General features: G+C 40.1%; 1 protein-coding gene across 4 annotated transcripts in view; it reads right to left on the reverse strand.

The window, feature by feature from the left end:
• Window positions 1-23,496, reverse strand: part of LOC134879964 (RNA-binding protein Musashi homolog 2-like) — a 141,699-nt gene extending 118,203 nt beyond the window's left edge. For all 4 annotated transcript variants that reach the window (XM_063906580.1, XM_063906581.1, XM_063906577.1 and 1 more), the window contains exons 1-5: window positions 23,324-23,496; window positions 22,473-22,513; window positions 22,202-22,283; window positions 21,713-21,797; window positions 14,257-14,298 (exon numbers count right to left, since the gene is read on the reverse strand). In XM_063906580.1, coding sequence (XP_063762650.1) covers window positions 14,257-14,298; window positions 21,713-21,797; window positions 22,202-22,283; window positions 22,473-22,513; window positions 23,324-23,385 — 312 coding nt within the window. In that variant the 5' untranslated portion in view covers window positions 23,386-23,496. The remainder of the gene's footprint in view (window positions 1-14,256; window positions 14,299-21,712; window positions 21,798-22,201; window positions 22,284-22,472; window positions 22,514-23,323) is intronic.
• Window positions 23,497-27,566: the final 4,070 nt, after the last annotated feature.

The raw sequence follows: 27,566 nt of genomic DNA on the forward strand, positions 1-27,566 counted from the left end.
CACGTTTCCTCAGCCTGACCAGGACCCCGGCCCGGGAACCTCGTTGTCTCTTCCTCCTGCGCTCCACAGGTAGAGCTCCAGCAGGTAAACACAGAGACTCTCCATTGTTTGCAGGTCGTCATGGATTATTGCTGTCCACCAGCGACCTGATGTGTAAAAGTTGTTCTCTATCATATTGGATGATAGGGCTCGCTTGGGCGGTTTGCATGTTGCAAAAAAAAGTTAAAAACAACCAACAAAGTAAAACAATAAACACACTAAGATGTGGAGTTGTTGAGGAGCTCGAGACACGGCAGCCATCCTCGGCGCCATCTTGCTACAGTGTGATTTCCTTTCTCCTACTCATTTCAATCCTTTTTTTAGAATGATTTCAAGCCCGCTGACAAAACGTAATTCATAAAGCTATGTTTTGTCAAAGTTAATCGCTGAATGGCATTTTATGTTTTTTTTATTAAACACGGCTGTAGGAGCTTTAGTCTAATTCTGAAGCTTCTGTGTGGTGGTTTAACTCCCGGGGATGACATGGCGTTGGCGCTTTGCTGTGTTTATAGATACCGTTTGTGTTGTTGTGTTCAGTGATGAATCGGTAGGCTCGTTATCAGATGCTGAATAATATAATCCATTTATTGTCCAGTTTGTGCATCGTCAAAGTGAAGTCCATTCAATAATCCATTCAACAAACAATCTTTGCGATATTCACACTTGCGGTACTGCAGTCAAAAACCATTTGCCCTTCCGGGGTCAGACACACCCAATCAGGTGACAAGAAACACCTTAGATACCCATGCCATAGGGAATCGGACAGAAACAACCCACGGCACACACAGTGAATGATACCTACTTGAAGGCTTAAAACCGAAACATGAATTCTCATTGAAATGGCTCTAGAGTGGTTTAAGAGTACTGTATTCGTGTGCCATCTTAAAATGAGTATGCATTTATAATTATTGTAAGAGCCATTTTACTTATTGTAATTATTTATGGTTTGATGAGCCAATTGCATATTCTTTTAGGTTAACTTGAATTAACTTAATTATAATTATACAGTTTTTGGAACATTTTATTTTGTTTATGGACTGCTCTAAGTTTATGTTTTGTTATTATTTATAGAATAGAATTATAGCAGACTGGAGTGGGCAGTCTCAGGTATAAATGGCACTGTCAGGCATGACAAAGTGGGAAGTCTGTAAGAAAGTCTGGTAGGGGCAAGCTAAAACGTTTTTGACTGCAATGGAACGATGAAGGTATCTGGATTTATTTATTCCAAGCGAGTCAATATTTGAATTCGCCCCGCAGCCTAAGTGGCCTCAGAACATTTGGTTAAGCATAATCGGCCACTACAATTATCTCTACTGAAATGTTTAGATGTTTCACTTAAACCTGTAATAACTGACTGTTTGGCCACTTGGGGCAGCGTAAACAAGAGACAAGTTAAACAATCTCGAAGGCTATCGGCTATCCATCTGATAGCGATAAGCATCATCGGTCATACAATTGCTGGTTTTACTTTCATGGCTTCATTTTCCGAATATCCTTTGCAGACAGTGGATATCTGAGCCAAGAGATCATTAGAGGGAGCCTGAGTATAATACCCAAAATCACAACCAAAGGCCCAAAGACGTAGCCTGGCTCCGCCCTCCTACGTACTTCCGCTCAATTTAGATTTTGCTTCAGTACTACGTCTGGGCTTTCGGTACATCGTTGGGTTTTCTCCGGCCAAATATTTGGCGGTCCAATCAGCGACCAGAGGGAGTAGCTGAGAACGATTACGTTGAAGTTGTGCGCTAGTTTGAGTTGTAGTACACATTTTCTGGTTGTAGTTAAGTAATGGCAGCAGTGAAAGATGCAAGCGAAGCTATTCGGTCAGTTGTGGAAGTTAAAACCGGAGCAAGAACAAGCTTTGTTGAGTTTTGTTGTTGGCCATGATGTCCGGTCGGTTCCGGCGCATGACGTACGTCACGATCAAACATTAGCGATTGGTTATGGCAGATCCAGAGTGGCACTGGGCAGATCCAATAGTTTTAAACTTCAACAGAGTACCAGCCTTCAAGTAAGTTAACACTTGTCAATAGAGAGAGGCTGGACTCTCTGTACAAATGAAATGTGGTACGAGATTCTGGTAGGACCAGGCCACTAAAAAATGTGCCTGAGTGAGAAGGGTGTACATAGATTCTGCTCCCCTCCAAGAAAGCCAACCATCCATGTCAGATGTGCAAACAACACGGACAGTACTGTGCTGTGCAGTAAAACAAACACACCTGCTGTAGAGCGCAGCGGCATGCTCCACCAATCAGCTCTTTGAGAGACAACTTCAGGAAGGTCCTGGTGTGTATGTGAGAACCAATGTGACTATGTCCTGATGGGGTCAGACAGCTGTGGAGAGATTTCCCCACATGTATGAGAGAAACTGATACTTCAAAAAAAATAAAAACATGAACTTATTATAAACTCCCAAGGGCCCCTAAGGGTTTGTAACTGTTCGTAGATAAAAGTAATTACCCAGTCAAAACTGGTGAATTCCTTGCCAGAATAGACTTTCAAAATTCAAAATGTGTTTGAAATACCATTTAGGAGAGAATATAACGTGACGACGTGCTAACGTGCTAACAGGGCTGTAATCTAGTTAGCTCTATTGTTGTTATTATTACTATAAGCTCCTCTTTTGTGGAATCAGCTTCCAGTTTATGTTCAGGTGGCAGACACCCTATCTGTTTTTAAAAGTGCACTCAAGACCTTCCTTTTTGATTAAGCCTATGGGCTGATTAGATTCAGCCCATAGTTGTTGCTGCTATAGGCTTAGACTGTCGGGGGACACCTTTCTTCTTCCTTCTCTCTTTCTGTACCTGTGTACTCAGAATTTATTTTTGGTGTTTGTCTATGCCGGGATCCTGTGGCTGTGGCTGTGCCTGTGGTCCTGCATGATGCTCACCTTACTACTTCTTTGATGGCTGCCACAGGCTTATTGACATCCACCTGGATTCATCGTTCATATAGACACATGCATTTTCCAGCATTTTGACTACCTATGTTTTAAATGTATTATTTCTTTAATTTAAACATGACATCTAATGCACTCCTGTCCGTCCTGGGGGAGGGATCCCTCCTCTGTTGGAGGTTTCTTCCACTTTTCCCCATTGAATGTGGGGTTTCTTAGGACGTTTTTCCTTGTCCCATGTGAGGGTCCACGGACAGTTTTGAATTCATATTCTGTACAAAGTCCTGTGAGACAAATGTAACATTTGTGATATTGAGCTGTATAAATAAACTTTGATTGATTGATTGATTGATTGATTGATTGATGTCCTTATAATGGAGTCTGAGTTTGAAAGGTACTTCAATAGATTCCTGCGTCACTAATATATAAACAGAATCATCTGCAATGAACTGGTGGTCTGCTGTGTGCGCCATCTCCTCCTGTGAGCAATGTTACGTTTTTTGTGAGTATGAGAAACCAGCTTGTGAGCATGCAATCATTTCTCGTGCACATCCCGAGGCCTTTACTTCGTCTTTAAAACGTCAATGAAAAATATTAATGCGACTCTGATGTAGTTTACCTTAAAAATGTACTACTGCCGATAGCCTTTAGGCATAAACTACCATAAATGTAGTGTTCATTTATGGAGATTATCCTGCCAAACAAAGCATCTTATTATCTGAAATATTAAAAAATCTAAAGAAAAATACCATAGTTATATCCACATGTAATATGTTGTATGACAAAACATGAACAGACCACATGATGCACACTACAATATTGTCAACATTAAAGAAGAAAAATAGGCAAAGCATCTGTATGTTCTGTATTAATAGCTGGCTTCTTGACGTTCTCCACTAATGCTTGCAAAGAAAGGAAAAATGTGCAAATTATGTGCAGGTTGATGAGTAACACGCAGTCAGAGAGACTTGTAACGGAGGGAGGGAGTGCCATAGCAACGCAGAGCCATAACCTCAACGCACTGCAGGGACTTGATATTTACTCCTACGAGCCCCAGGGCTGTGGGTAAAACCTATTGTTGCCACCAGTCATTTCCACCCCCTCCTCCTGAGAATTATGACTTTAATTGCTTTTGTTGTCTTTGATGGAGTCAGAGAAAGAGCGAGCTTCTAGTCTCCTCTAACCCGGGCTGATTATAGAGCCCTTGAGATAGATGATATACCTTGCTTGTCCTCAGTGTACCCTTAGAGGACACAAAACTGACAGGACAAATAAAGCCATACAAGGTTCAAACAAAGCCATTAAAGGATATTTGGACAGTACTTAAACAAGGAGATATTAATCACATTTATTGTTTACACTGAAATAGTTTGTGAAGGACAATAAAGAGTCACCCTTGGGAAGTTAGTCACTCTACACCAGGGCTTTATCAGGGCTGGAACAGAACTCTAAGCTGTGGAAATACCCGTGGCAATATCTGTGTTAACTTGTTATCACCGAAGGCATTAAATACTAATTACTATTGTAGACCTTCGGTAAATCATCTCATACATTTTGAACAAGTCACATGGAACAGGAACAGGAAAATAACTGTACACAATAAAACATGTGTAGGCCGACTCGAAAGTTAGAATAACATTTTCTTCACTTTGTTTTAAAGCAGAAAATAAGAGTGAAAGAAAAAAATTACATGTTTTCTTCAGTGGGGTAATTTATGATTTAAGAAGCTGAAATGCATAGCCAGTAGTAAATAGCTAACATTATGGCATAAACAAACTACCTCAGTGTTGCATTACCTCGTGTAACCACCAATGAGCTAAAGGCGGACTGGTGTTTAACGTCATGGCGTTTAATATTCTTATTTAACCACCTTTCAGCAATGGTCGTTTTATGACATAAAGAAGCTTTGGATATTTAGTGAGGTATTAACTTGACTTATATAGAACAAAACGTAAATGTCTTTTAAGCTTGTATAAACAAAAATACATTATTTCAGGCCTCTAAGCAAAAACACGTTCAGGAGGAGCCCCTAAAGGAAACAAGAGGAATTATTAAAACAAATGTACATATATTTAGATATTAGGGGTGGGAATCACCAGGGTCCCCACGATACGATAGTATTGCAATTCTACCATGTGCTAAGTACTGCGATACGATATAATGCGATATGGCGCGTTTCTGATTTCCTTTCTCCGCTGACTCCATCTTTGTTCTGACTAACTTCCTGCCAATCCCACTGACTTTACCCATGGCCAAGACCAAACAAGAAAAAGCTCAGCACCATGTAGTGGATTGAAAAAGCATTTGTTACCAAACACTTCATTTAGATTTGCAATATGAATAGTTTACAGCCGCGGGGAAAAAAAGAGACCATTTCAGCATTATCATTTTCCCTTGTTTTAATATTTATAGTTATGTCTTTGAGTTAAATTAATGTTTTTCAAAAGATTGTATTGGATTGTATGAACTACTGATTTTTTCTCTGTGTTGGAATTCAGCAGACACTGGCCTGGCTGCCATACATGTAGAGCTAAGATTGAAGAATAATTTGGAGTGGTCTCTTAATCATTTCCGGAGCTGTATATAATAAAATATTGATACTTGGCGTCCATGTATCAATACCATATTGCCACGCAAAGTATTGTGTTACTATGTTGTATTAATTACTTCCCCCACCCTTAGTAGATATACTGCATTCAGCAAGATATCACATACAAGAAGGTAATAATGTATACTGATATTGTCAGGGAAACTTCTGGAGCACGGAGTCGAAACACAATGAGAACACAGGAGAGCTGGAACTTGATGGCAAACACTGAAGATGTATTTGAAGTTATGGCCGGAGAATTGACAAAGACATTTGCTGCAGCCACAAAGTGACACAACTCCTGCCTGACCAATTCTGAAGATCTGTCACCCGGGCCCCTGTATTTGGCTGGTTCTGAGGGAATAATTAACATTAATCATAACAAGATAAAACAGGCAAAGCACTACAACACCTCTATCAGCTGACACCAACAGGCAGGAGCAAGGAGACAAAAGACAGAGCTTAGTGAGGGCAGTAGACTGATAAACTAGGTCAAAAGGTATGGGCCTAGAAAAATAATTCTTCAACAGATATAAGCATCTGTCTTGTGTTTTGAGTCCGATCTTGTACCCTTAAACCAACAGTCAGTAGGAGGCAAAGATTTGAGAAGCAATATAAAATATTTAGTTGATTGGAGTTTGAAGTCTATTAAACGATTGGCTTCACGGTATAGGTCTCTCGGCTAAGACACAGAAGCAAACCTTGTCAGGCACAGCATAACACGCCGATAACATTGTGTGAGTCCCGGCTGAGGCCATAAGAGCCCCTCTGCTGCTTTTACTTAAAGCCATCTTAAGTGCTTGTTGTATGCATGTGGTAATTGCTCTATTCATCTTCTACACTAAGTAATTACACTCAACAGTATTTGTCATCTGAAGGAAAAAAGGAGGATGATTGAGTGTGTTACAGCGCGGGGGCCTTTGACATTGTGTGGGTGTTTGTGTGTGTGTGTGGGGGGGGGGGGGGGGGTGGTACTGGTGGCTGTAGAATTAGCTGAGTGTGTCAAAATGACAACCATGTATGTGTGTGCAGTAAGATTACACAGCACAGCATCCCAGAGCTCGCAACACATCATTACAGAGGTGAGCTGAGAGAGTGCACTCAGGCCGTGTGACAGAAATGCTAACAGTGCAATGAAGGAGAGAGCACTGCTCCGAAAACAGCCTCACAGCTGATGGAGGTAGTAAACAAACAGGACATGATCATAATAACAAACTGTCTTTATTATCTATGTGTGACCAGCAGTTGTTGGTGACAAAACTACTGTATAAGACGAGACACTCTTCATCATTGACTTGGATGTGTGAAGTCAACTTAAATTATATATTTATCACAGCCAGAACTTTAACATCCCTTTGCAACTTAAATGAATTCCTTTATGTTTCCCTGCCAGGCGAATTTGGTTGGAAGATGGTTTAACTTGCGTACCACATAAGAACCAGTTTGCTTTTCCAGTGACCAGAGCCTGAGAGGAGCCACATCCTGACGTCTTTGTGTACAGCACTGCAACTACATCATCAACTTTCCTAACAATAACAACAATGTTGGACTACTTTGGAGCTGCTTAATATTTCTAATAAACTCCCAAAGCCAGATGAATTGCAAGCATGGCTAGTAATATGCCACAATGATTTAGCGACGTTTGCCAATGCTGCTCGTCCACCGATGTTTAGGCTCATGTTTTGCTAGCCCAGACTTAAGCCAGAACTACTCTGTCTCACCAGAAGATTCCCCTGACACAAATTTCCCCAACCATCTATATCTTTGTTCTGTTTATAAAGACATTAGTTGGCAACATAGCATAGTAAACATAAGATTGTATATTGGTAAGTTTCTGTTGTATTGCATGGACGATGTTAGCCTAGCCGCACAAGCCAGTCTGAGCCAACAAACTACTAACGGTAATGTTTGTGTGTTTAATGAAAATAAATGAAATAAATAAATAGCATTAATAATAGTATTCCTTGAGATGTTGCAAAGTTGAAATATGTATATAAAATGTGTGGTTCCTAGTTACTTTGTGATCTCAGCACAGCGATACATTTAAACTTCAGAGTGAAGTTCAAGAAATGCTAGAACACTTAATATTGGATTGAAACTAGGTGAAGATAAATATGGCCTGTCCGTTTTAAAAATAAACACTGACAGCCAATTATCAAATTACTAACAGACTAAAACACACAGCTGTTTATGTTGTCAAATGAAATCCATAGCAGAAATGAGTTTATAAAAAGGTAGAGTACATACTATGCAAGGGGACTGGCTGGCTGTCTATTTCATTCTCCATCTTTTTGTTATTCTGGAACACACATCTTATCAATTCCATTTATACTTCGGAACAACGTTAGAGCTGCCATTGTGCTATTATTACTGTTCGGTCAGGTAGTTTGTCTCATCTACAATATTATTCAGATGCTGCTGTGAAATGCTGTTTTTACAAAACCGGCAAACAGGCATGGAAATGTCATGATCGGAGAATACCTTGAAATACTGTCACAGCACTGCTGGCACAGACAAGAAATCCTAAACGTACTTTGGATTAGATCATATTCAGATGTCAACAGACATAAAAAGGACATGTGCTTATTTTCTGGTTCATATTTGTATTTAGTTTCTTTACTGTGACATGTTTCCATGCTTTAATGTTCTTAGCGTGCTTTTTTATCTTATCACACTGCCTTTTTTTCACCCTCAGTTGTGATTGGTCTGCCACTTAGAGACGTGACTATGTGTCGGACCTGTCCCACACCTTAGCATATTGCGTACGATGTGTTGGAGCACTAGCTAATGGAAGAGCGAGTGTTACATAGTGATGTACATAGTAGTGATGTAACAATGTTAGGGAAGTAAACAAAGGCGTTTATGGGAGGGAGGGAGGAGCTAATGGGAGAGAAACTCCCTTTGGAGGGAACTTTGGGATTTTAGCCTTTGCAGACAATATGCACGCACAAAGACCAATATAACACACTACAGGAAAGGGAAAACCCAGGAAAGCATAACAGGGCCTCTTTTAAGAAGTCAGGGGCTCAGGTAGTCAGAGAGGTAAAGCTGAGCTCTCATACATCTGACCACCATCTACATCAACACAGTCCATCCATGTAATACACACACTGCTGGTAGTTTGTGCTCGCAGTTTCTCCATTGTGTCGATTAGTTGCTTTTATCTGTTTTCACATTTTAAATATCGGACAGAACAAGTTATTTATTAGGCGACACTTTGTGTGGTTATTTTGGTAACAATTGTTTTTTCAATCCCCTAGATGGTGCTGAGCTTTTTCTTGTGCGGTCACGGCCATGGGTAAAGTCAATGGGATTGGCAGGAAGTTAGTCAAAAGAAAGATGGAGTCAGCGGAGAAAGAAATCAGAAATGCACCATATCGCAATATATCGTATCGCAGTACTTAGCACATGGTAGAATAAGTATCGCGACGGTATCGTGTAGTAGGACCCTGGTGATTCCCACCCCTATTTCATGGACTAAATGATTAATCAAAAAGAAGTTAAAAGAATAGTCCAAAATCTAAATAATTTCAGTGGCAGCCTTAGTATGAGTTTCCATTCAGCAGTGTGTGGACTGCTGTTTGTTTGCTTGCAGATTGCTAGACCTAAATGAAACACAGAGTAAAAATGGCCTCTGAGCTGTTAGTGGGTCTGGAGCGAGCCAGCTCCCCTCTCTCTCTCTCCCCTTGTCATTCTCCCTCCTGCTCTGCCAGTAATCCCTCACTACTCGAGAAAAACGGCCTCTAAATTTAGCCTCAGATTTATCATGCAGCAGGAAAAAGCTGCAGCAAACTAGACAGCCTGCCAGAGAGAAAGTGAGTCTGCATATATGAGAAAGAGAGACATAGAGACAGACGGGGGGGAGAGAGAGGGATGGGTGTTTACAGACGGAGGCCGTCCATCACACGGGCTGTTCAGGACCAATCAGATGGCTCGGGACAGAGTGGCAGGCAAGAGTGCTATCCCGGGCAGAACCAGAGAGCAGCAGAGAAAGTTCCAAAGGCAAAGAGCGAGTCAAAGATAAGGAGTGAGAGAGGAAGGGGTTTCTGAGGAACAGCTGTAAAGATCTTCAGGAGATTACCCCTAACTTCCTACACGTACATTTTACATTTATATTCAATTTAATATTCTATTCCTTACACAGTTAATGTATATATAATATCCTGCTTTATAGTTTGTTTATATTTTGGGTACATTTTTATTCCGAGTTGTATATTCTCTACTTGTTTAATGCTATTTTATTTCTATTGAGATGTTTGCGTTTTGAATTGTTTATTTCTAGTCTTTAATTTAATGTGCACAATGCCTTGTCTTTTTATGCTGCTGCAACGCAAACATTTCCCAAATTGGGATCAATAAAGTACTTATCTATCTATCTACCACGAGTGCTGTGATTTTGTTTATTTTCAAAGATTTCTTATTTAAAGTGACAATGTTGAAAGGGGGAGAGGGAGCAGATGTTACGCAGCAAATTGGTCCCATTTGAACCCTAGTCCTCCAAACAGGGACCAAGCAGGAATATGGGCCAGCTCTACAAAGAGAGCTATACGGCGGCCCATGAGCATCCTGTAGTCTTTTATATAGTGATCATGTTGCTAAAAACATCCAAGGGCTGACTTGCAGGCCATTGAAAAAGAGTTTAGAGACAGAGGTGGCGACCTCCCAAATCGACACAGCTGGTAAAACATCTCCTATGCCATCCTGGATACAAAGAGTAAGTCATCTGGTTGTTACAAAAGAAATGAAAGCCCTACCAAAGATCAACGCGCCATTGCTGCCTTTAAGCTGTACATCTGCTTTAATGCTGCTAGTTTTAAGAAGTCTTCAGCATGAGCCATTATAACAATTGAATTTTTCATTCAAAACGATTTTTAATTGATCACAATTCAATTTTTTAATTAATTGCAAGACAACAAAAGCTGGTAACACTGGTTTTCTCTGTCAAATGTTGCTTTTCTTTGGCTGAGGATAAATGACTCCATTATAAAACTGGCAAAGCAAGTCACACTGTCCCTTGTGAGCTACGGCATGTCTCCAAAATGAAGACATTACTGGATTACAAAGTCTTACTAGAGAATGCAAGTCTGCGATATGTCTATAGAAACGCTTCAGTTAATCCATTGGAAGTTGGAATATTGCAGAAAATAGGCCCTGTGGCACACACAAGTTTATCATCCATACACGTTTAATTGAAAGGATAATCGCCACATATTAAAACAATGTTAGCAACTGCCGTTTTAAGGACACGTAAAAGCTTCAAACCTTAACTAGTTGGGTTTTGACCACAAGTGAACATTTTGTGAGTTTGTTAATAAGCAGAGAACTTATTTCAGGCATTAAACCAAAACTCATCACAAAACAGTTGACTTGACATGGAAAGTGCTAAAATGCTACGTCATTTCCTGGTTTAGGCCTCATTCCTGCACCACTGTGAGAGACTCTGCTTGGAAAACCAGAGGTTCGCCCCAACGTTGCTCTTCCCTGAATGGACAAACTGAAGATCGGTACTTTGACAGGTGTTTGTTCGCCTACTTGGAACCTCTGGGGTGCTCTTGAGCAAAGCATCGGACCCCCACACTGCTCCCCGGGAACTATATATGAAATAAATTCTATTACTAGGTCGGGTGAAGTCTGAATTTTGCTGTGTGTTTGGTTCTGTATGTAGTTGAGATGATAAAAGGTTGATTTAATTAGAATCCTCCATTTGCATGTATAAAGCGAAAAAAAATTCACCTTTTTAAGGTGATTTATGTATATAAATATAATGTATTCATACTGCATAATTCAACGTCGTACGTGATGGAAGGGTACAAACACATGAGTTTTATGCTATCATTCCACACTATCTGTCTGTGATATCCACCGCTAATAAGAGTCCACCAGCTTCATTTCAAATGAACCATACCTGCAGCCTGCTGGCCCCTAGATCCCTCTCATCAAAGAGGGCTTTATACTGGCCTGTGTGCTCGCTGTGTCGGAGCAGCAGACAAGATGTGTGTGGGCGAAACAAGTACCGGGGCAGAGGCTACATCTTCTCCCAAGCAGAAAGAAAAAAGACACCAGAAGCAGAGGTTTCCACATGAGAAAAGAAGGGGGGCTTTGTCTTTGTGAGAGTCCATTTGTTCAACGGCTCTCCTCATTAATGTCACTCAATGAGAGGGTCCTGGTTGGCTGGCTGCTCCCCCCTTCAGCTGGCTCTGGTGCTGCTGCTCTAACACTCAAAACCACAGTGTGACCCTGCAGTGGTGCTGAGATCAGTGAGGCAGGACATGTCTATGAAAAGCTCTACAGGACTAAGGATGACCACTGGCACTAGGTCTTTCTGCACACTGCATCCGAGTGGTCCAAGAAATACAACAGCCACTAGTGTAGTCAGAACTAAAGTAGAAAATCTGTTCATTGGCAAGGCATGATGAAACCTACCAGGGGTGGGGGAAATAATCGACACAGCATAGTATGGTGATACTTTGCATGGCGATATTGTATCGATACATGGACGCCAAGTATCGATATTTTATTATGTGAACTATTCATATTGCAAATCCAAGTTACATTTTTTGGTAACAATTGCTTTTTTAATCCACTATGGTACTGAGCTCTTTCTTGTGCAGTCATGGCCTTGGGTAAAGTCAGTGGGATTGGCAGGAAGTTAGTCAAAATAAAGATGGAGTCAGCGGAGAAGGAAATCAGAAACGTGCCATTTCGCAATATATCGTATCGCAGTACTCAGCTTATCGTAGAATCGCAATACAATCACATTGTAGATTTAGTATCGCGATAGTATCATATCCTGGGGACCCTGGTGATTCCTAGAACCCAAATGACTTGCCGTACTCTGTCATGTCTCCAAAATGTTGGCATCCAGTTGATTTAATTAATGGTTCTCATGACGTCCCTTCTAGGATTTCACCAAATGAACACATAGCATATTAGCTTTGAGATGAATCCCACTGCATATCCTAAGGTTTGGATAAAAGTATCAGCTACATAGACTTACAAAATAAATCCCATGTATTCAACCTTCACTGGTTTATTCCCATTGAACAGGTCATAAAGTATGCAAAACAGCCAATAGACTGCCGACAACACAAACCTACACACACAAACAGCTCCAAGCTGAGTGAGCTATTCTAAGGACCAATTCCAAACAAACCCTTTCACCCTGTCCCTCAACAATTCCACGCCTTTTGGAGCATTTGCATGGAGGGTCTGGTTCCAAAGCAACTAATGTGCATTAGGGTTAGGGTTCTCACTCACCACATTAGCTGGTTCCAAACCAACCAAAGGAGTTATATAACCCTCCAACAGTGTGTCTGTGTTGGCTCAACCAGCTGCCCTACCAGACCAGATGCGACGCTGTCCGTGTCCCTAATGGAACCTATGTGAACAAATAGTTCCATGCCAACATTTACGAGAAACATAAAGGTTACTGTGTGTTTTTATTTTTACCTAGGATCCAATAAACATTTCTCTAGAAAATGGTAGATGTGTGCGTTTGATTGTTAAGTTTTGTATATATCCAGGAATCGTAAGCAGCTCTTAAACATCAGATCTACAAGAAAGAAACAAGAACAACACTAAAGATTTTTAGGTTATTCTAATTATTATTTATCATTTTTTTTGTCCGAGAGATGCTGATTTGAAACTGTGGTTGAAAAAATGACGACAGCAGGTAGAAATGATATATAACGCCCCCCCCCCTACCATTGTCAGTCCTTCTGCAACAAGACACACACTATCTCTCAAGGCGGGGAAAGTCCTGCTGGTTTTCTGCACTAATGAGATTGTCCGAAGACAACTGCAGGGCCTGTTTAACCCTCAGCCGCCCTCCACTTCACAGCTTCTGGCTGCAAAAACCGAGCAGTCTGCAGCTGGAGTGTATTGTTGTGAATGTCCTTGAGTCAATTTCATGTTTATTCGAATAATAAATGCAAAGGCTGCCCTCCCTCACCACCCGAAACAGGCTCACGCAGAGGAGGAATATCAAAGCTTTGTTCAAATATGCACGATATGGTGAATACAAAACCTTTGGTGTTATCGTGCTTCCACGCTGTCACAACAGTCTCTAACAATGCTGCTCAAACTGCCAGCTTTCACTTAAACAAGTAGCAGAGCAGCAAAAAAAACTGCTAGAGTAACATCGCATTTTAAAGACAGCACAACCTTCGCAGTAAAACCTCAACTACCAAAGTGACAACAGCTTTCTCCGTGTGATAAAACATTCAGCAATCAATCCCACAGTGTCCTTGGGGGGGGCAAAACAAGTGGATTCGAGATGTGCTCATGCATTACAAACACATCAAATTAAACTGTCACATCTTTACAGTTCCCCGTGTTTCAGCTCAAGAAAATTGGAAGGCACTTTTTGTCTAAAACTCAAAATCTTCTCTCGTACTTTTTTTATATGCAGATGGTGTTTATGCCGTAATCCATTCACCATCCTTCACGTCTGGAAATGGATACAACCAAACCACCAGAACACCTTATTGGGACAGCAACGACACTGTCCCAATAAGGCAAACAGTGCCTTTAATATGAGGAATTGGGAGACAGAGGGGAAGACGTGCAGCAATGGGACTCAGGCCGGATTTGAACCTGGGTCCACCGCCTGACGATCAAACCCCAGTATATGGCCGCCAGCTCTACCCACTGAGTTATACGAGGGCCGCAAAGACACTTTAAGAATAGGTGACAACACACCTCTTTATAGCATAAATATCAAAATTGCTCTTACCTTCGGCTGAGCACGTCTAGGAAAGGCAACTTTAGGATCGATCTGCAGAAAGGAAAGCACATAACGACAAATCAGCATATGAAGACACAGAGAGCTTAGATACTAAACAAATAATTAGCGAAGGAAAGCAACAGTCCAGAGAAAAAATAATGTATGCACAACCTGTAGCATGTAAAACCCTTAAAATGTGCATCATATCAAATTCTATACGTACACAGAAGTGTTCAGTATTGTATTGACGTACTGTTAAATCTTGCTTTTTGAAGCTATAGTGAGGCAAGGAATGCCTTCAGCTCACAGTTTCTCTGTTTGAAACGACACACTACTCTGTTAGACCACCACAGAAGGAGAGCAACTTATGTTACGGTTTACTGTAATGCCAGAAAAATGTGAGCTGAGAGGATTCATGTCCTCACTTTGCTTCAATACAGTCAATATAAGGATTTCCCATCGTGCTGTGAGGAACAGAGACCTGCTCTGCACTCGTCACTCATAGCATTTCATAGATATAGGAGCTGTTAAGTGACGTTATGTTTCAAGGCCACTGTAGAGTTCTGCAGTGGTGACGTACAGTATTTGTGTTGGCGGACCCCGGGTTTGCATCACAAGGGCTACCTCGACAAGCAGCAATGGGATTGTTTCATAGATATTGAATTGACTATTGCAGAAAACCACATGTTTATAGCCTATCGGTAAATTTACTCGTCAACTATTATAAAAGTAGAGTAAGAATGTGGATATTGTCCTGCACAGAAAGTGTAAGGCTCATAGACAGATAACATCACAGTCGCATGACTTCAAGTCAATATCACTAAGCTAATGGTGGACTTATGTTTGCCGTGATAACGATTAGAAACCTCATTTAGAACTTATTAGCAACCACTGTTTTTAAAACTAGTAAGGGCTTTAAACATTTACCAGCGGGATATTGGCTGTCGTGAAACCTTGTATTAACCACAGACTTTATTTTAGGCACCTAACCAAAAACAAGTTTTTTAAAAATTACAAATATTTCCCAGTTTGGGATAAATAAAGTACTTCTGATTCTGAAAAAACTGTTGATTAAGATGAGGGTGCTAAAATGCTAACTCATTTCTGGGTTTAGAACTGCTTTACTCTTATCATGTGTTTGTTTAAGAAAGAATTCAAAGACTTACCAAATATTACTGCAAATGTATACCCGGTTTACTGAACCCTCCCCTCCAACACAGTGCCCTAATGCGTACCTGTTCTATTCTAAGCATACAGTGGAAGTATTGAGTGAGGCTATCCTCAGGCTGAGAAACAGAACAGAGCTATTCCTGATAGCATATAATGTGTGTGTGTGTGTGTGTGTGTGTGTGTGTGTGTGTGTGTGTGTGTGTGTGTGTGTGTGTGTGTGTGTGTGTGTGTGTGTGTGTGTGTGTGTGTGTGTGTGTGTGTGTGTCTTCCCCACTTCTGGTTAGTTAATCACTGCTCCCATTAAAGATGGCTAATAACACTTAGAGCTACTAGCAATTTAGCTTCGCCCAATCACAGGACCATTCCACATCAAATCTAATCTATTCTTAAGTGGAGGGGGGTCAATAAAAGCTGTAGTGATTTACAAATTACACCGACAGAGAGCTAATTAACATGGCATTCAGGCTGCTGCAAACTTATTGAAAGACAAGTCCTTTACAACAAGGGGAAAAGAAAAACTGCGGGCACAAGAACGAAAGATCCAGAAACAGTTTTGATCATTACACACAATAGAGACATCCTCAGATCATTCCTCTACAAACAACAATCAGTTGGCTTTTGCACCTGCCCCCTCTGTTGCTGCAGAGGTGTTCCACAGAAAAAAAGGAATGAAGTCGTTCTTTGATGAGTTCACTGGACAGTTATGCGCTGAAAATAACTATGGAGTCCTGGGATGTGCCATCAGGGGAGGTAAAGCCTCACTTGTCACACTCAGAAAAGGAAAGTATAAAGTACAATAATAACAATATGAATGTTTTCTTTTTTTAAGGTGTTTTAAATGTCATTGACAGTAATCTTACACATTTCCAAATAAAGGGAGAGACGATCTCTGCCTCTCATTTGATTGAAGCTGAATGGATCACCGTCAATATCTCTGTATATCACCAAAACCATGTATGTGAACCCCTTAATCACATGTCCTCAACTTCCATTGTTCAGGTAACTTTTGTCTCGTATGGGTCAAAGATATATCGGCTCGCTGGTCTTAAATAGGCAATGGAAAAGCACCAGGGTAAAGATCTGGCTCTGATACAAGCAAGTGCCTCCCCATCCATTGACCTCGCCACACGTCACTTATGGAAACGATTGGTCTGAGCACAAACCACTATAATTGTCATGAACATAGAGCCAGTTGTGTGAGATTGAACACACACCAGCGAAGAGACGTCACTGATCTCATCAAACACACCAGTGAGGAAGAACAGACATTGGCCAAATTCTCACTGCTCATTGGACGACAGCGATGTGTTCAATTCATATAACAGTTTACTGAAACTGCTGAATGTTGTGCTTCTATCTCCTTACACATCCTCCTTGCTCTACGGCTATCAGACTGAGCAGTAGAGCTCATTCATTCAAAGTGTGAGAGCAAGATCTTCCACTCTGTGTACATGGTTACAAAACAATGTAAAAAAAAAAAAACGGTACCCAAATAAAATACATAAAAAGGAAGGGGGGGCAGAGCCAGTCTTTTATCAAAGCAGTGACACGTCATGTACAAAGACTTCTGTGACCACGGCAGTTTGTAATGTGATACTAATGTATTTATTCAATTTAAATGATCTTCAGAGAAAATGTAAGGGGAATCAAGATCTATGGCTTTACTATTGTTTACCAGATCAAGCATTCACACAAGGCAAAACACCAAGAGCTCTGTTCAGTCACTGAACCATGTACAAGTCGTTCTGCCGGCACCAATCGATCAATCCATAAATAAACAGGAAGCCACTGTCAATAACATCAATTCACACTCACAACATGAAAAAATACTGTAAATAACTCACAGTGACAGTATATTGAGACAGAACACAGTAACGTGGCACTGACTACACCTTCAGGTTCAACAGGATCTAAGTATTATTGTCTTTTAAAATGTAGGACTGCACTATGAATTGTCCAGGCTCATATTCAAAATGTTTAAATTAAATTACAATACGAACAATAAAGTAGACAAAAAAATTACTCCACACTTTATAAATAGCAACAAAGCAAGAAATAAAAAAGGGAAACTCTGGTTATTTATCTCCATCTGTTGGAACCTAATTTATCTATAGGAAAAAAACTAAAACAGTAAAAACTGTATCTGAAAGAAATGTGATTATAGCCAAGCTGTTGTTTCAGAACAATGGACAGAGCTGTTTTTTGTGCTGGCGCTGTCCGTAGTACTGAAATCCAACACCACGTCACTTAGTTTTGCATTTTATGGTCACCCCCAAAATGTATAGGTGAAAAAATATATTGATGTTACCTATCATGTTAATAGAATATCATTATTGTAGTGGTAATGTGGGTATTGCTTAAGGTAGTGGTAAAATAACATCCAAAACCAGCGTAACAGTCCCACATACTGAGGAAATAAGCTGCTCTTTAAAATGAGGGAACTTCTGTATCACCTTACACTGAGGAGTCCATCTACTCCCGCTTTTCCTTCAGGGTCGCGGAGCCCTGCACATTCTGATGTTTGTATAAATATTTGTATTTTATTTCTATGTAATCCTAAAATGGAGCAACTGTCATGAAGAAATCCAATTTCTGGCAGAATAAATCCCGTATATAATGTATAATACCTCAAAAGTTACCATTTAATGCATTTATGATACATTCACCAGAAAGACATTTTAGCAAGATAAAACCCATAGTAACTGTCTTCATTTACTGTTTATGTTTCTATAAAGATCTATTTCATATGTATCTTTTTATTGCACATTTTAATTGTAATTGTATTATATAATTAAGTAAACCCCCTACAGGATAAAAACAGATTCTGATTAATTTCCTTCAGAAACACAGCCAGGCACCCTGGTAGGGCAAGTCTTTAAGGCAAGGACCTGTGTCCGAGTCTAGCCTGGGGCACTTAGCTGCCTGTCCTTCCCTTTCTTTTCCCACTTTCCTGTCAGTGTTTTCTCTTTTTTTCCTAAAATCAACAATCAAATCTGTGGTGGAAACTGCTGAAGCAATGGAGACGAAACAGAGAGACACTGGAGAGCAGGAACTTGATGGCAAAACACTGTTGGGTTTATTCGGAGTTACGGCCGGAGAATTGACAAGACATATACTGTAGACACGAGTTGCTACAGCGGTTGCCAAACCAATTCTGAAGATCTCAGGGATAGAAAGAGGTTTTAACTAGTTCCAAATGGATAATCAACATTTTTCAAACGCCAGACTAAACAAGCTCGAACAATACGTTTAACTTAAACTGTCATCTAGGTCACAAATAAGGTGTTTACCGGAGCATAGTGGGCCAGATAAACTGGAGCTAGCTGTGCCTAAACAATAAAGCCAATCTTAGGTCAGCATGAGCTTGTACCCACTGTGGGAACAACAAGGCTTCGAAAGCCCAGGCTGCCCCTCCTTAATAAAGATAACAGCACCTGCAAGGCCGTAGAGCCAGGTCGAAGGAGGACAGAGAGAAGAGAGAGCAAACAAGCTAAAGATTTACAAGTTTACACAAAATATTCCCTAACAACATCCATCAATGAAGTCTAATCATTGTGTGTCACCATCTAATAATTAGTAGGTCAATCCGCAAAATGTAACAACATTTATGGCAAGTGTGCAGTGGTGGGTGAAAACCATAAACAGCAGGGGGCTGAGCACAAAGCCCTGGGGTACTCCGATGTGTAACACGAGGGCAGAATAGCCTTTGGTTTGTGAGGAAGTCCAATATCAAGCTAGTTTCATGGGGAGAATGAGTTAAATGCACTTAAAAAAATCTCATTGTGGCCCCGACCGTGGCGCAACTGGCTGGGGCACCTGCACCGTACGCCGGCGACCCGGGTTCGATTCCCGACCCGTGGTCCTTTCCGGATCCCATCCCAACTCTCTCAATAACAGAAAAAAAGAAGAAACAAAACAATGGAATAAGGTAATCATTATTTTCTAATTGCAATAGATTAGTTTTGTTTTTTTGCATTTAGATTTTAGTCATGTCTGAAATAAAGACATCAATTCAACACATTTATTACAAAAAATATATATTTTGTTATGTATTAATATTAAAATGGACGTAGATTTACAAATACTGTGAGATTCTTTGTACATAAAGTGATGGACCTGAGTTCTACTCCAGCCATTCAAGATTTGGCACCTACAGTGAAGTATGAAGTACATTAAATTCAATCTTCAGTCCAATTGTGGTTATATACTGTGCATCTCTTTGTTGACACACGTCACATAATAAGTAACATAAATGTAATAACAGAAACAAATTTAAAATGGGTTTAAGGTCATATAGAAAACTGTCTTCATTACAGAGTTTGTCCACTGGAGAGTGCTAACAGTGCATGTGTCTGAGTCTTTGAATAAGCAAATGTAAGGAAATGTAATATGTACTGAGCGGGGCATTTTAAAGGGCATTTGAAGAAGAGCTGCATAAGAAAAGTAATATGATGTTTACAAGGGTTTCCATCCAAGTTGACCACTTAGTCAACTTGAGAATACGCGCTAAATAGATGTCAGGTGTCAAACGTCAAACGTCAGTCCTTTGACCATTCCCTTTATAGCCCTGCAGAGTCCAGCTCTCATCCTTCATTTCTCCACTTTCAACATGACACAACCCATTACAGCCCAATACGCTGCAGCCCATACCACAGGGCTTATTTCAATACCTGTGTTAAAGCCTCAGTAAATCAGCTGTCAGAGCTTTCTCAACAGTCACCCAGGCTGACCTACTTTGTTGAAAAGGCCCTGCTCATGCACAAATCACCTTTGCCCCACTGTGATCCACAACACATGATCAATCCAGATATAGAGTGGTGCAGGAATGAGTCGTAAAACCTGGAAATTAGTTTAGAATAGTATTTTCCAACTGACTATTCCCTTGTCTCGAAGTCAACATTTTGTACGTGTTTTTGGTAAGATGCCTAAAATGCCAACATAAAATATATCAGTAAATACCCCACTGTGTGATTAAGTAAGACTTCAATCTGTAATCACGGCGAACAGAAGTCTGAATTAGCTGAACAGTAGTGGCGTGAAGTCATGCCACAAGTCACGTTAGCATTACTCCTTTACTCCTGGCGATTGCATTTCTGCTTCAAAAAAGGGGTGTTAATAAGTGAGATTATTCTGCTCAGCAAAACAATTATCATAAATGTGTGTTAGCCACGTATTTACTGCGTGATTCTGAAATCCATTGGAAAAACCTGTTGATTGACTATGTCAAGAAATACAATCAAGATGAAGAACACAAGAAGGCCCACAAGGAAGATTACATTAATGTTTATTTATTCTCGATGCTCTCTCACTCCAGCTTCCGCTGTAAGCTGATTCGGGGCATCCACTCTTGGTAAACCAACTGCGTTTTGGTGCTATCAAGCTTTAAATCTTCACTCCTGCAATCAGCTGTTATTTCAGGTGTTATCGCTTCAACCCCCTCCCCCTTTCCAGTCATCACACCAAGAACACAGGTCGAGCTCATCAAAAGTCCTCTACTCTTCAAATCCAAATATTCAGCCTTCAAATCATCCCATTATCATCATCACTTGTGTCTAGACCCTTTTGGAGTGGGGGAGGGTGGGTTTTATTCTACTTACAGCTGCACAATCCTCTCAAGAAGTACAAAATCACGATGGGGTCTAATAACCAAAGACTATTCACATTTCATCATGTGCAAATTACGATCTATATTCTTGAGTCCAAAAAAAAGAATACCTCTCTCCTGAGTGAAACAGGGAAGAGCAAGTAGGACAAAAAAATATCCAGATAAACACCAAATTCTAAATCCACAGCACTGGTGTCATATACTGTAAATATAAACCAAAGGAAAACGGAAAGCAATTTTTGAGAGATTTTTTTTCTTTTCAAATGTTTCTTTACGACTACTCTTTTAGACATCTTTCGACTTTCACACACACAGTAGATTAAGAATCTTGCCCAAGGACAATATGACATGTTGACTGGATGGTGATCAAACCACCGACATTCAAATTGGAGGAAGACCATGTAACCCCTGAGCCATTGCCACTAATTAAAAGACACTTATTGAAAAGAAACAAACTAAATCAATACCTAGTGACAACTTGCTTTTTACTGGCCATGAAGGACTGGAAACCCTTCAGCAAATGAAAGAGCAGGATGAAATGCGTGTGTGAGTGTGAGTGTGAGTGTGAGTGTGTGTGTGTGTGTGTGTGTGTGTGTGTGTGTGTGTGTGTGTGTGTGTGTGTGTGTGTGTGTGTGTGTGTTTCCCTGAGCTCTCTCTGGACTCCATGTGAACAGAAAAAGGTTAACTTACCATTTTAGAATCTAACTCGTGGTGCGGCAGTGCCAAGACTTTATCTACGCTGGCAGCATCTGCAAAAGTGATGAAGCCAAAGCCCCTGTTGAGAAACGATACAACAGCATATGACATTTCTAACATTATATAAGTCATGCTTCACTTTTATTTATGTTGTAAAATGTCGCTTTATTAGTTATACCTGCCCCATGTATCCTCTTGTATTAACATATTTTATTTCCCTGTTCTATTTTCCTCATTTGTGACATTGTCTTGAATTCATATTATTTCAAGAGCAATGTATAAATGATTGTGGTCTCTGCACACAGTTCAGGAGAGTCAATTGATTTTGAAATGCTTTTCACTTTGATTTCAAACCCAATGACCTTATTCAAGCTTCAATGTTAAACTGCACTGCCCTTTCATTGGAAAGCATATCCAGTGAATTGACAGAAAAGTATTCATATGATTATAAGAGGTAATTTAAATATAAGGTATTGTTTTTACCTGGAACGTTTTGTCGTTGGGTCTCTCATCACCATACATTCTCGGATTTCCCCAAATTTACAAAAATAATCTCTAAGGCTATCTGTGGGGAAAAGAGACATAGAGGGTTATCTCAAGGTGTTTTCTATACACGTTAGATACAAAAATGCATTTGTGTTGACAGCATTGAAGGTGTCCTGTGTTAAGTAGGGGTCGAATGGAGGACTTGAAATCAAAATAACCCTTGCGCCGTGAGCGCGCATATAAACACACCCCCAGACGCGGTTCTTACCTGGTGAAGTTTGCCAGCTGAGGCCACCGATAAACATTTTCCTGCAAAGGGAAAGGTAACAGTAATCAATACATTGTGACGTTGAGCTAAGTTATTGACCGGTTTGAGAGACATAAAATAGCTGGGGACAAAAATAGAAGCAATGCAACGACGAGGCAGCCCGACAGCCGTTTTCTCAAAGCCGGGCAGGCAGCAGCCCTTTCTGCGCGGTGGACCAGGGTCATGCCAACTTCCATTCAAAACATCTGGAAGTTTAAACTTACCGCCTCATAGGCAGCGGTACATACCGGGTAAAACACATTTTTGAGAGGTCGGCTTAATGTAAGAACACAGTCAACAATTCGGCATACGTGTACTACACTAATAATTCTTTAACACTAAATCCCAGTTCAACTTTTAACTGGGGTTCGTTCGGTTGTCAGAGAATGTTCACCTCCACCAAAACACAGCCTGGGCAAGGAGCACTGGGAACTGAATGCAATGTTCTTGCATTTTATTAAAATAAAATGAGTATAAGACAAGGGAATACCGATCTTAGCTTTGCATATGTTGGAAATGAACCACTCTTTAATTCGGTGTAATTATGCCATTAAGTAGGGCAGCGTATGACCCACACATTTCTAAACGAAGTTTGACATATGTTCCCTCCACACACGCACTAACTAACACCACATATCGGGGTCAGCCAAGCGTTTACACTGCAAAAGGGGGCAGGCCCGTTTGATAATATAACCAAACAAAGCTGTTGTTGACGGGACCCGGAAGATAGTGGAGCAAAATCAAGCTGCAGTTGGTTGTTTTTTTTTTAACAGTGACAATTCCCCTGTTTGTAATGACAGGCTGTAACCTACCCCGGGTCGTGTTGCGGTTCAGTCGGGCTTCCAGACGTAGCTTGGCTGCCGTCCCCTTCCATGTTCTGTCCCAGTTACAGGCAGTGAGTGACGGATACACACAGGCGTTAGGGTCGGTGGATAGAGCGGAGCTACAGTGTCAGCGAGCCGGGAATGCAGCGCTCCGTCACACGTGGGATCAGTCGGGTCTGTGGTCCCTCCTCCGCCGTCACCGACCAACCACACTGACGTCACTTTTCCACAACCGCCCCATATTAACTGCTTGTACCGTGCATCCTGTCAGCTTTTCAACTGAAGACATGTAGCATTAAGGGATGGGGTGCTTGACTCACCAGAATCATTTATTTATTTGTCCAATACCGGGAACATTTACATTGTGCAAACAAACCATAAAACTAAAATGACTATTACATATTACATGAAGAGGCAAGCACATACGTTATCAGAAGGGAATACAATGTTGGATGTTGAAATACACAAAAGAAGAAATATATTTTGTAGAAATCTTAAATCTTGGTTTCTACATTTAGCAGAAACCAAGATTTAAGTGCTGTGTAATTAAAAAAGCTGCTGCTTTTTGAAAGTTTGTTCAGGAAAAGAGGAACTTCATCGATGAATTTTTGGTCAAGTGACCCCAACATGACAACTTTGACAAAGAACCATGAAGAAATCGCTTTCTAATGTCGCAAAACTTTTGGGTATGTGTCACAATTTCTAGAACACAGATTCAGCTTTAAAAAGTTAACCCACCTTGAGAAATGTGTGTCCACAAAAATATATTTAAACTTACTACTGTAGAATAAATATTGGTATAAACTCTCGGTGTGTAATAATCAGAATCAGAATACTTCCCGGGGAAAATGGAATCTGTGACAGTTATAGAATAAAATAAATATAAGTAGGCTATATACATTAAAAAATAGAATGAAATATGAATACAAACAGTAATAGCAAGTAAATATAGTTAAATAAATATATTTCTATGTACATATAAAGTTCAAATAAAATGTCTGATAAAAGATGAAATAAAAAATAAAAATAATATTTGTTTAACCCTTAGGCCTGATCAGATCACGTGAAATGTTCATGCCGGCGCTGCATAAAAACAAAGTACTGGCTTGAAACTCTATGTCAGTCTTTGTTTCATCCAGATTGACCCAGTAAAAACGTAGATACGATGGTTTAAAGTGTATACAATAATATTTGTATTAGCAATAACAAGTAAATACAGTTCAATAAATATATTTCTATATACATAATGAGTTCAAATAAAATGTCTGATAAAAGATGAAATACACAAAAAATATATATATATATTTGTTTAAACACAAGAAGTTAAAGTAAGAATGTGATGTGATTTCACATCAAGCTATGACTGCCTATCAAAGAAGCTGCTGATGAAGGGCCTCAGCAATCATCTCTGCCTGACGCAAGACCGGCGCAATTAGGGTTTGAGCTGGGCTTGCGTGGCCATTGAAAATGCATTTGGTTGTCTCAAGAGTCGTTGGAGGTGCTTTAAGTGCGTTGATGTTGATATTGCACTTGATATTGCAGTTACTGAACTTTTCAATGCTTTTTTGCATCTTATGCAGTGTGTGTATACTGAACAAGGAGAGCTTTTTACCTGACTGGTACTTTGTGTGGATCTCAGGCAATTATGCTTAGAGAGGTGCAGCAATGCATGACACACATGCAATACACAAAGTGTAAAGTGTGGGATTGCTAGGACTTATAAATCCAGATTTGATCTTTTCTTGACTGCCCAGTAACATTTCAGTACAAACATTTAGTGTTCTAAATTGCTACAATATTATTGAATGATTCTTTTGTAGCGTACTCTAAGGACATGATACACCAGTGTCTGTGATTACATAAATGTTTTACCTTCACACTAACACAGTAACAGTTGGACAGTGTCAGTGGGTTACAAGGGAAACATAGAATGTTGAGAGTAACCTTTGCCAACTGTTGATTTTTTAGTGGCATTTCTAAATTACACAGTGTGTTGTGAAAGATGATGTTGATTGTTTATATATTCTCTCAAGTTTATTAAATATTATGCTGGTATCAAATCATAGAAACACGCATAATGTATCTATAAACCTACTAATGTTTACCTAGGGGGAAGCCCTTATTTCATGGTTAGAAATGCTGTTGTTATTTTTTAGATTGTTTTAGAAAGTTAATTATTCACAATCACAAGTTTAAAATAATAACATAAAGTTTTTTTCTGTTAAGCATTCTCAAGTTAATGTCGATCGATATTATTGACAGCCCTAGTATATATTGATCCATTGAAAATTGTGCAATAAACTCTATAGAAATTAGTAATTGGGGTTTTATGGTGGACGTGAAAACCATCCTGCCTTAAAGGCTTTACTGAAAGGTAAACTTATAAAGCTGTATACTTGTGTGCTGCTCATCTTTACAGAAGCACATGGTCAGTGAAGACAGGATGGGTATTGCGATCAATAGACTCTGTAAGTAAGATGAGTTTCATTGTCAGGGTTTCCAGGGAATGAGGCTGGAGGACAGGGGATGTCCAGCAGGTGAAGGCAGGGGAAAAATGGGATGCTGATGGCTGGAAAAGCTGGCGGCTGTAAGAGCTTATCAGTGCAGGAATAAGGGCTGGGCAGGGAGTGGTTACTAAAGCTAGCAAGGACACTAGTGGCCCGGCAGGCTAGGTTGCTGAATGGTGTAAATGGAATTTAACAGGTAGACAAACAATGATCCTGTGGCACACACAAACAATAACTACTAGAAAACAAATCAAGAGTGCTAAACACTATGGTTGAAACGATATGAAGAGCTGGGGATGAAAACTGCAAGGCTGATGAACTGATTTAAGCCAGCTGTGATTAAAGCAAGAAAGTTGAATACAGTAATCCGGAGGGATCTGAGAGGTTGAGATGAGAAAGCCAGGCCACACACATACACAGAGAGACAGTACATTTGCAACGAGGAATGGAAACTTTGAGAAAGGAGGTTTTGTTTATTGGCGAAAACACCAGAGAGCAAATGCAATTATCACTTCGAAACTGTTAACAAACTGATATTAAAATCAGCCTGAATCAATGCCTTTCTCTCACATATAGTTGCTGAAAACAAAATCATTGTGCTGTTTGGAGCTGGCCTTTCGGTCTATAGAGTTCTAAGTCCACATTCGGCTTCTGTTGGAAGGACAGGTGCACTTGGCTGCTGGGGATTGACTCTCCAACAAGGTGGGGCATCAGTACCAGGTGAAGCCAGGGTAAGCCGTACTTGTTGAACACTTCTCAAAACTCCAGAAACATTGCACTATTCATGTTGGAACCGTGAATATGATCTGTGGGCTTCTGAAACAAACAATGAAATCAAGAAGGTCTTGGAAGGAATTGGAAACCTGGGATTTGAACTTGGAACTTCAAACTTTGAATTGGAATGTTCAAACCTGGGAATGAAATCTGTAATTAATACATGTCATTGTTAGGAATTAGTCCTGCAGTTCAGCCAGGAATTGTCTGATAAACAAATCCTTACTTTTCTATTTTAAACATGCTTAAACAAGAAATACACTTAATTAAGAATATTATAATGAAACACTTCAATAAATCCCACTTGTGAATGTCTGAATCGATGATGTGTATTAAAACAGCAAGTGTGTAAATGAGAGTATGAAATGTCTTCAAACCATATCCGAGCGACCGTGATGTAGCCGTTCACATCAGCTTTTTACTTTTGAAGAATGCATTTAAACTTCATAAATCACAAAGTCGTGTCAATGTGTTAAGAATATCCTGCTAAACAACACATGTAAGTATCAAGAAATAGTGTTTGCCACAGATTCCTTCCAAATTCATTGGAAAAATCCCATTACTTTCGTTGTAAAAGAATAGCGAATAAAAATATGTCAAGTTTATAAAACATTTCTTAATAAAAACAAGTTAGAAAGTAGGATATCAGATGTAAAAGCTTGTCTCCAAAAAAGTAAGTAAAATAAAATAGTAAAATAAAGACCTGACATGCTTATGTATACTCTTAATGATTTGTTAGAAGGAAGCCCTCAAAAGTAAAACTGTCTTCTGCAATGTAATGGTGTTGCAGTTCTCTCCATATGTTTGTTTCCAGGGGTGGAAACAGCTGGAGGGGGGGTGGGGGGGGGGGGGTCAGAAAGGAATGTGAAACTGAGAGCTCAATTAAAGCTTCTACTCTGGTCATGCTACAGTGATTGCTGTTTATTTCGTCCCTGAGCCCTCTCATAGAG

Source organism: Eleginops maclovinus, chromosome 18 (genome assembly GCF_036324505.1).
Source record: "Eleginops maclovinus isolate JMC-PN-2008 ecotype Puerto Natales chromosome 18, JC_Emac_rtc_rv5, whole genome shotgun sequence".
NCBI classification, from domain to species: Eukaryota; Metazoa; Chordata; class Actinopteri; order Perciformes; family Eleginopidae; genus Eleginops; species Eleginops maclovinus.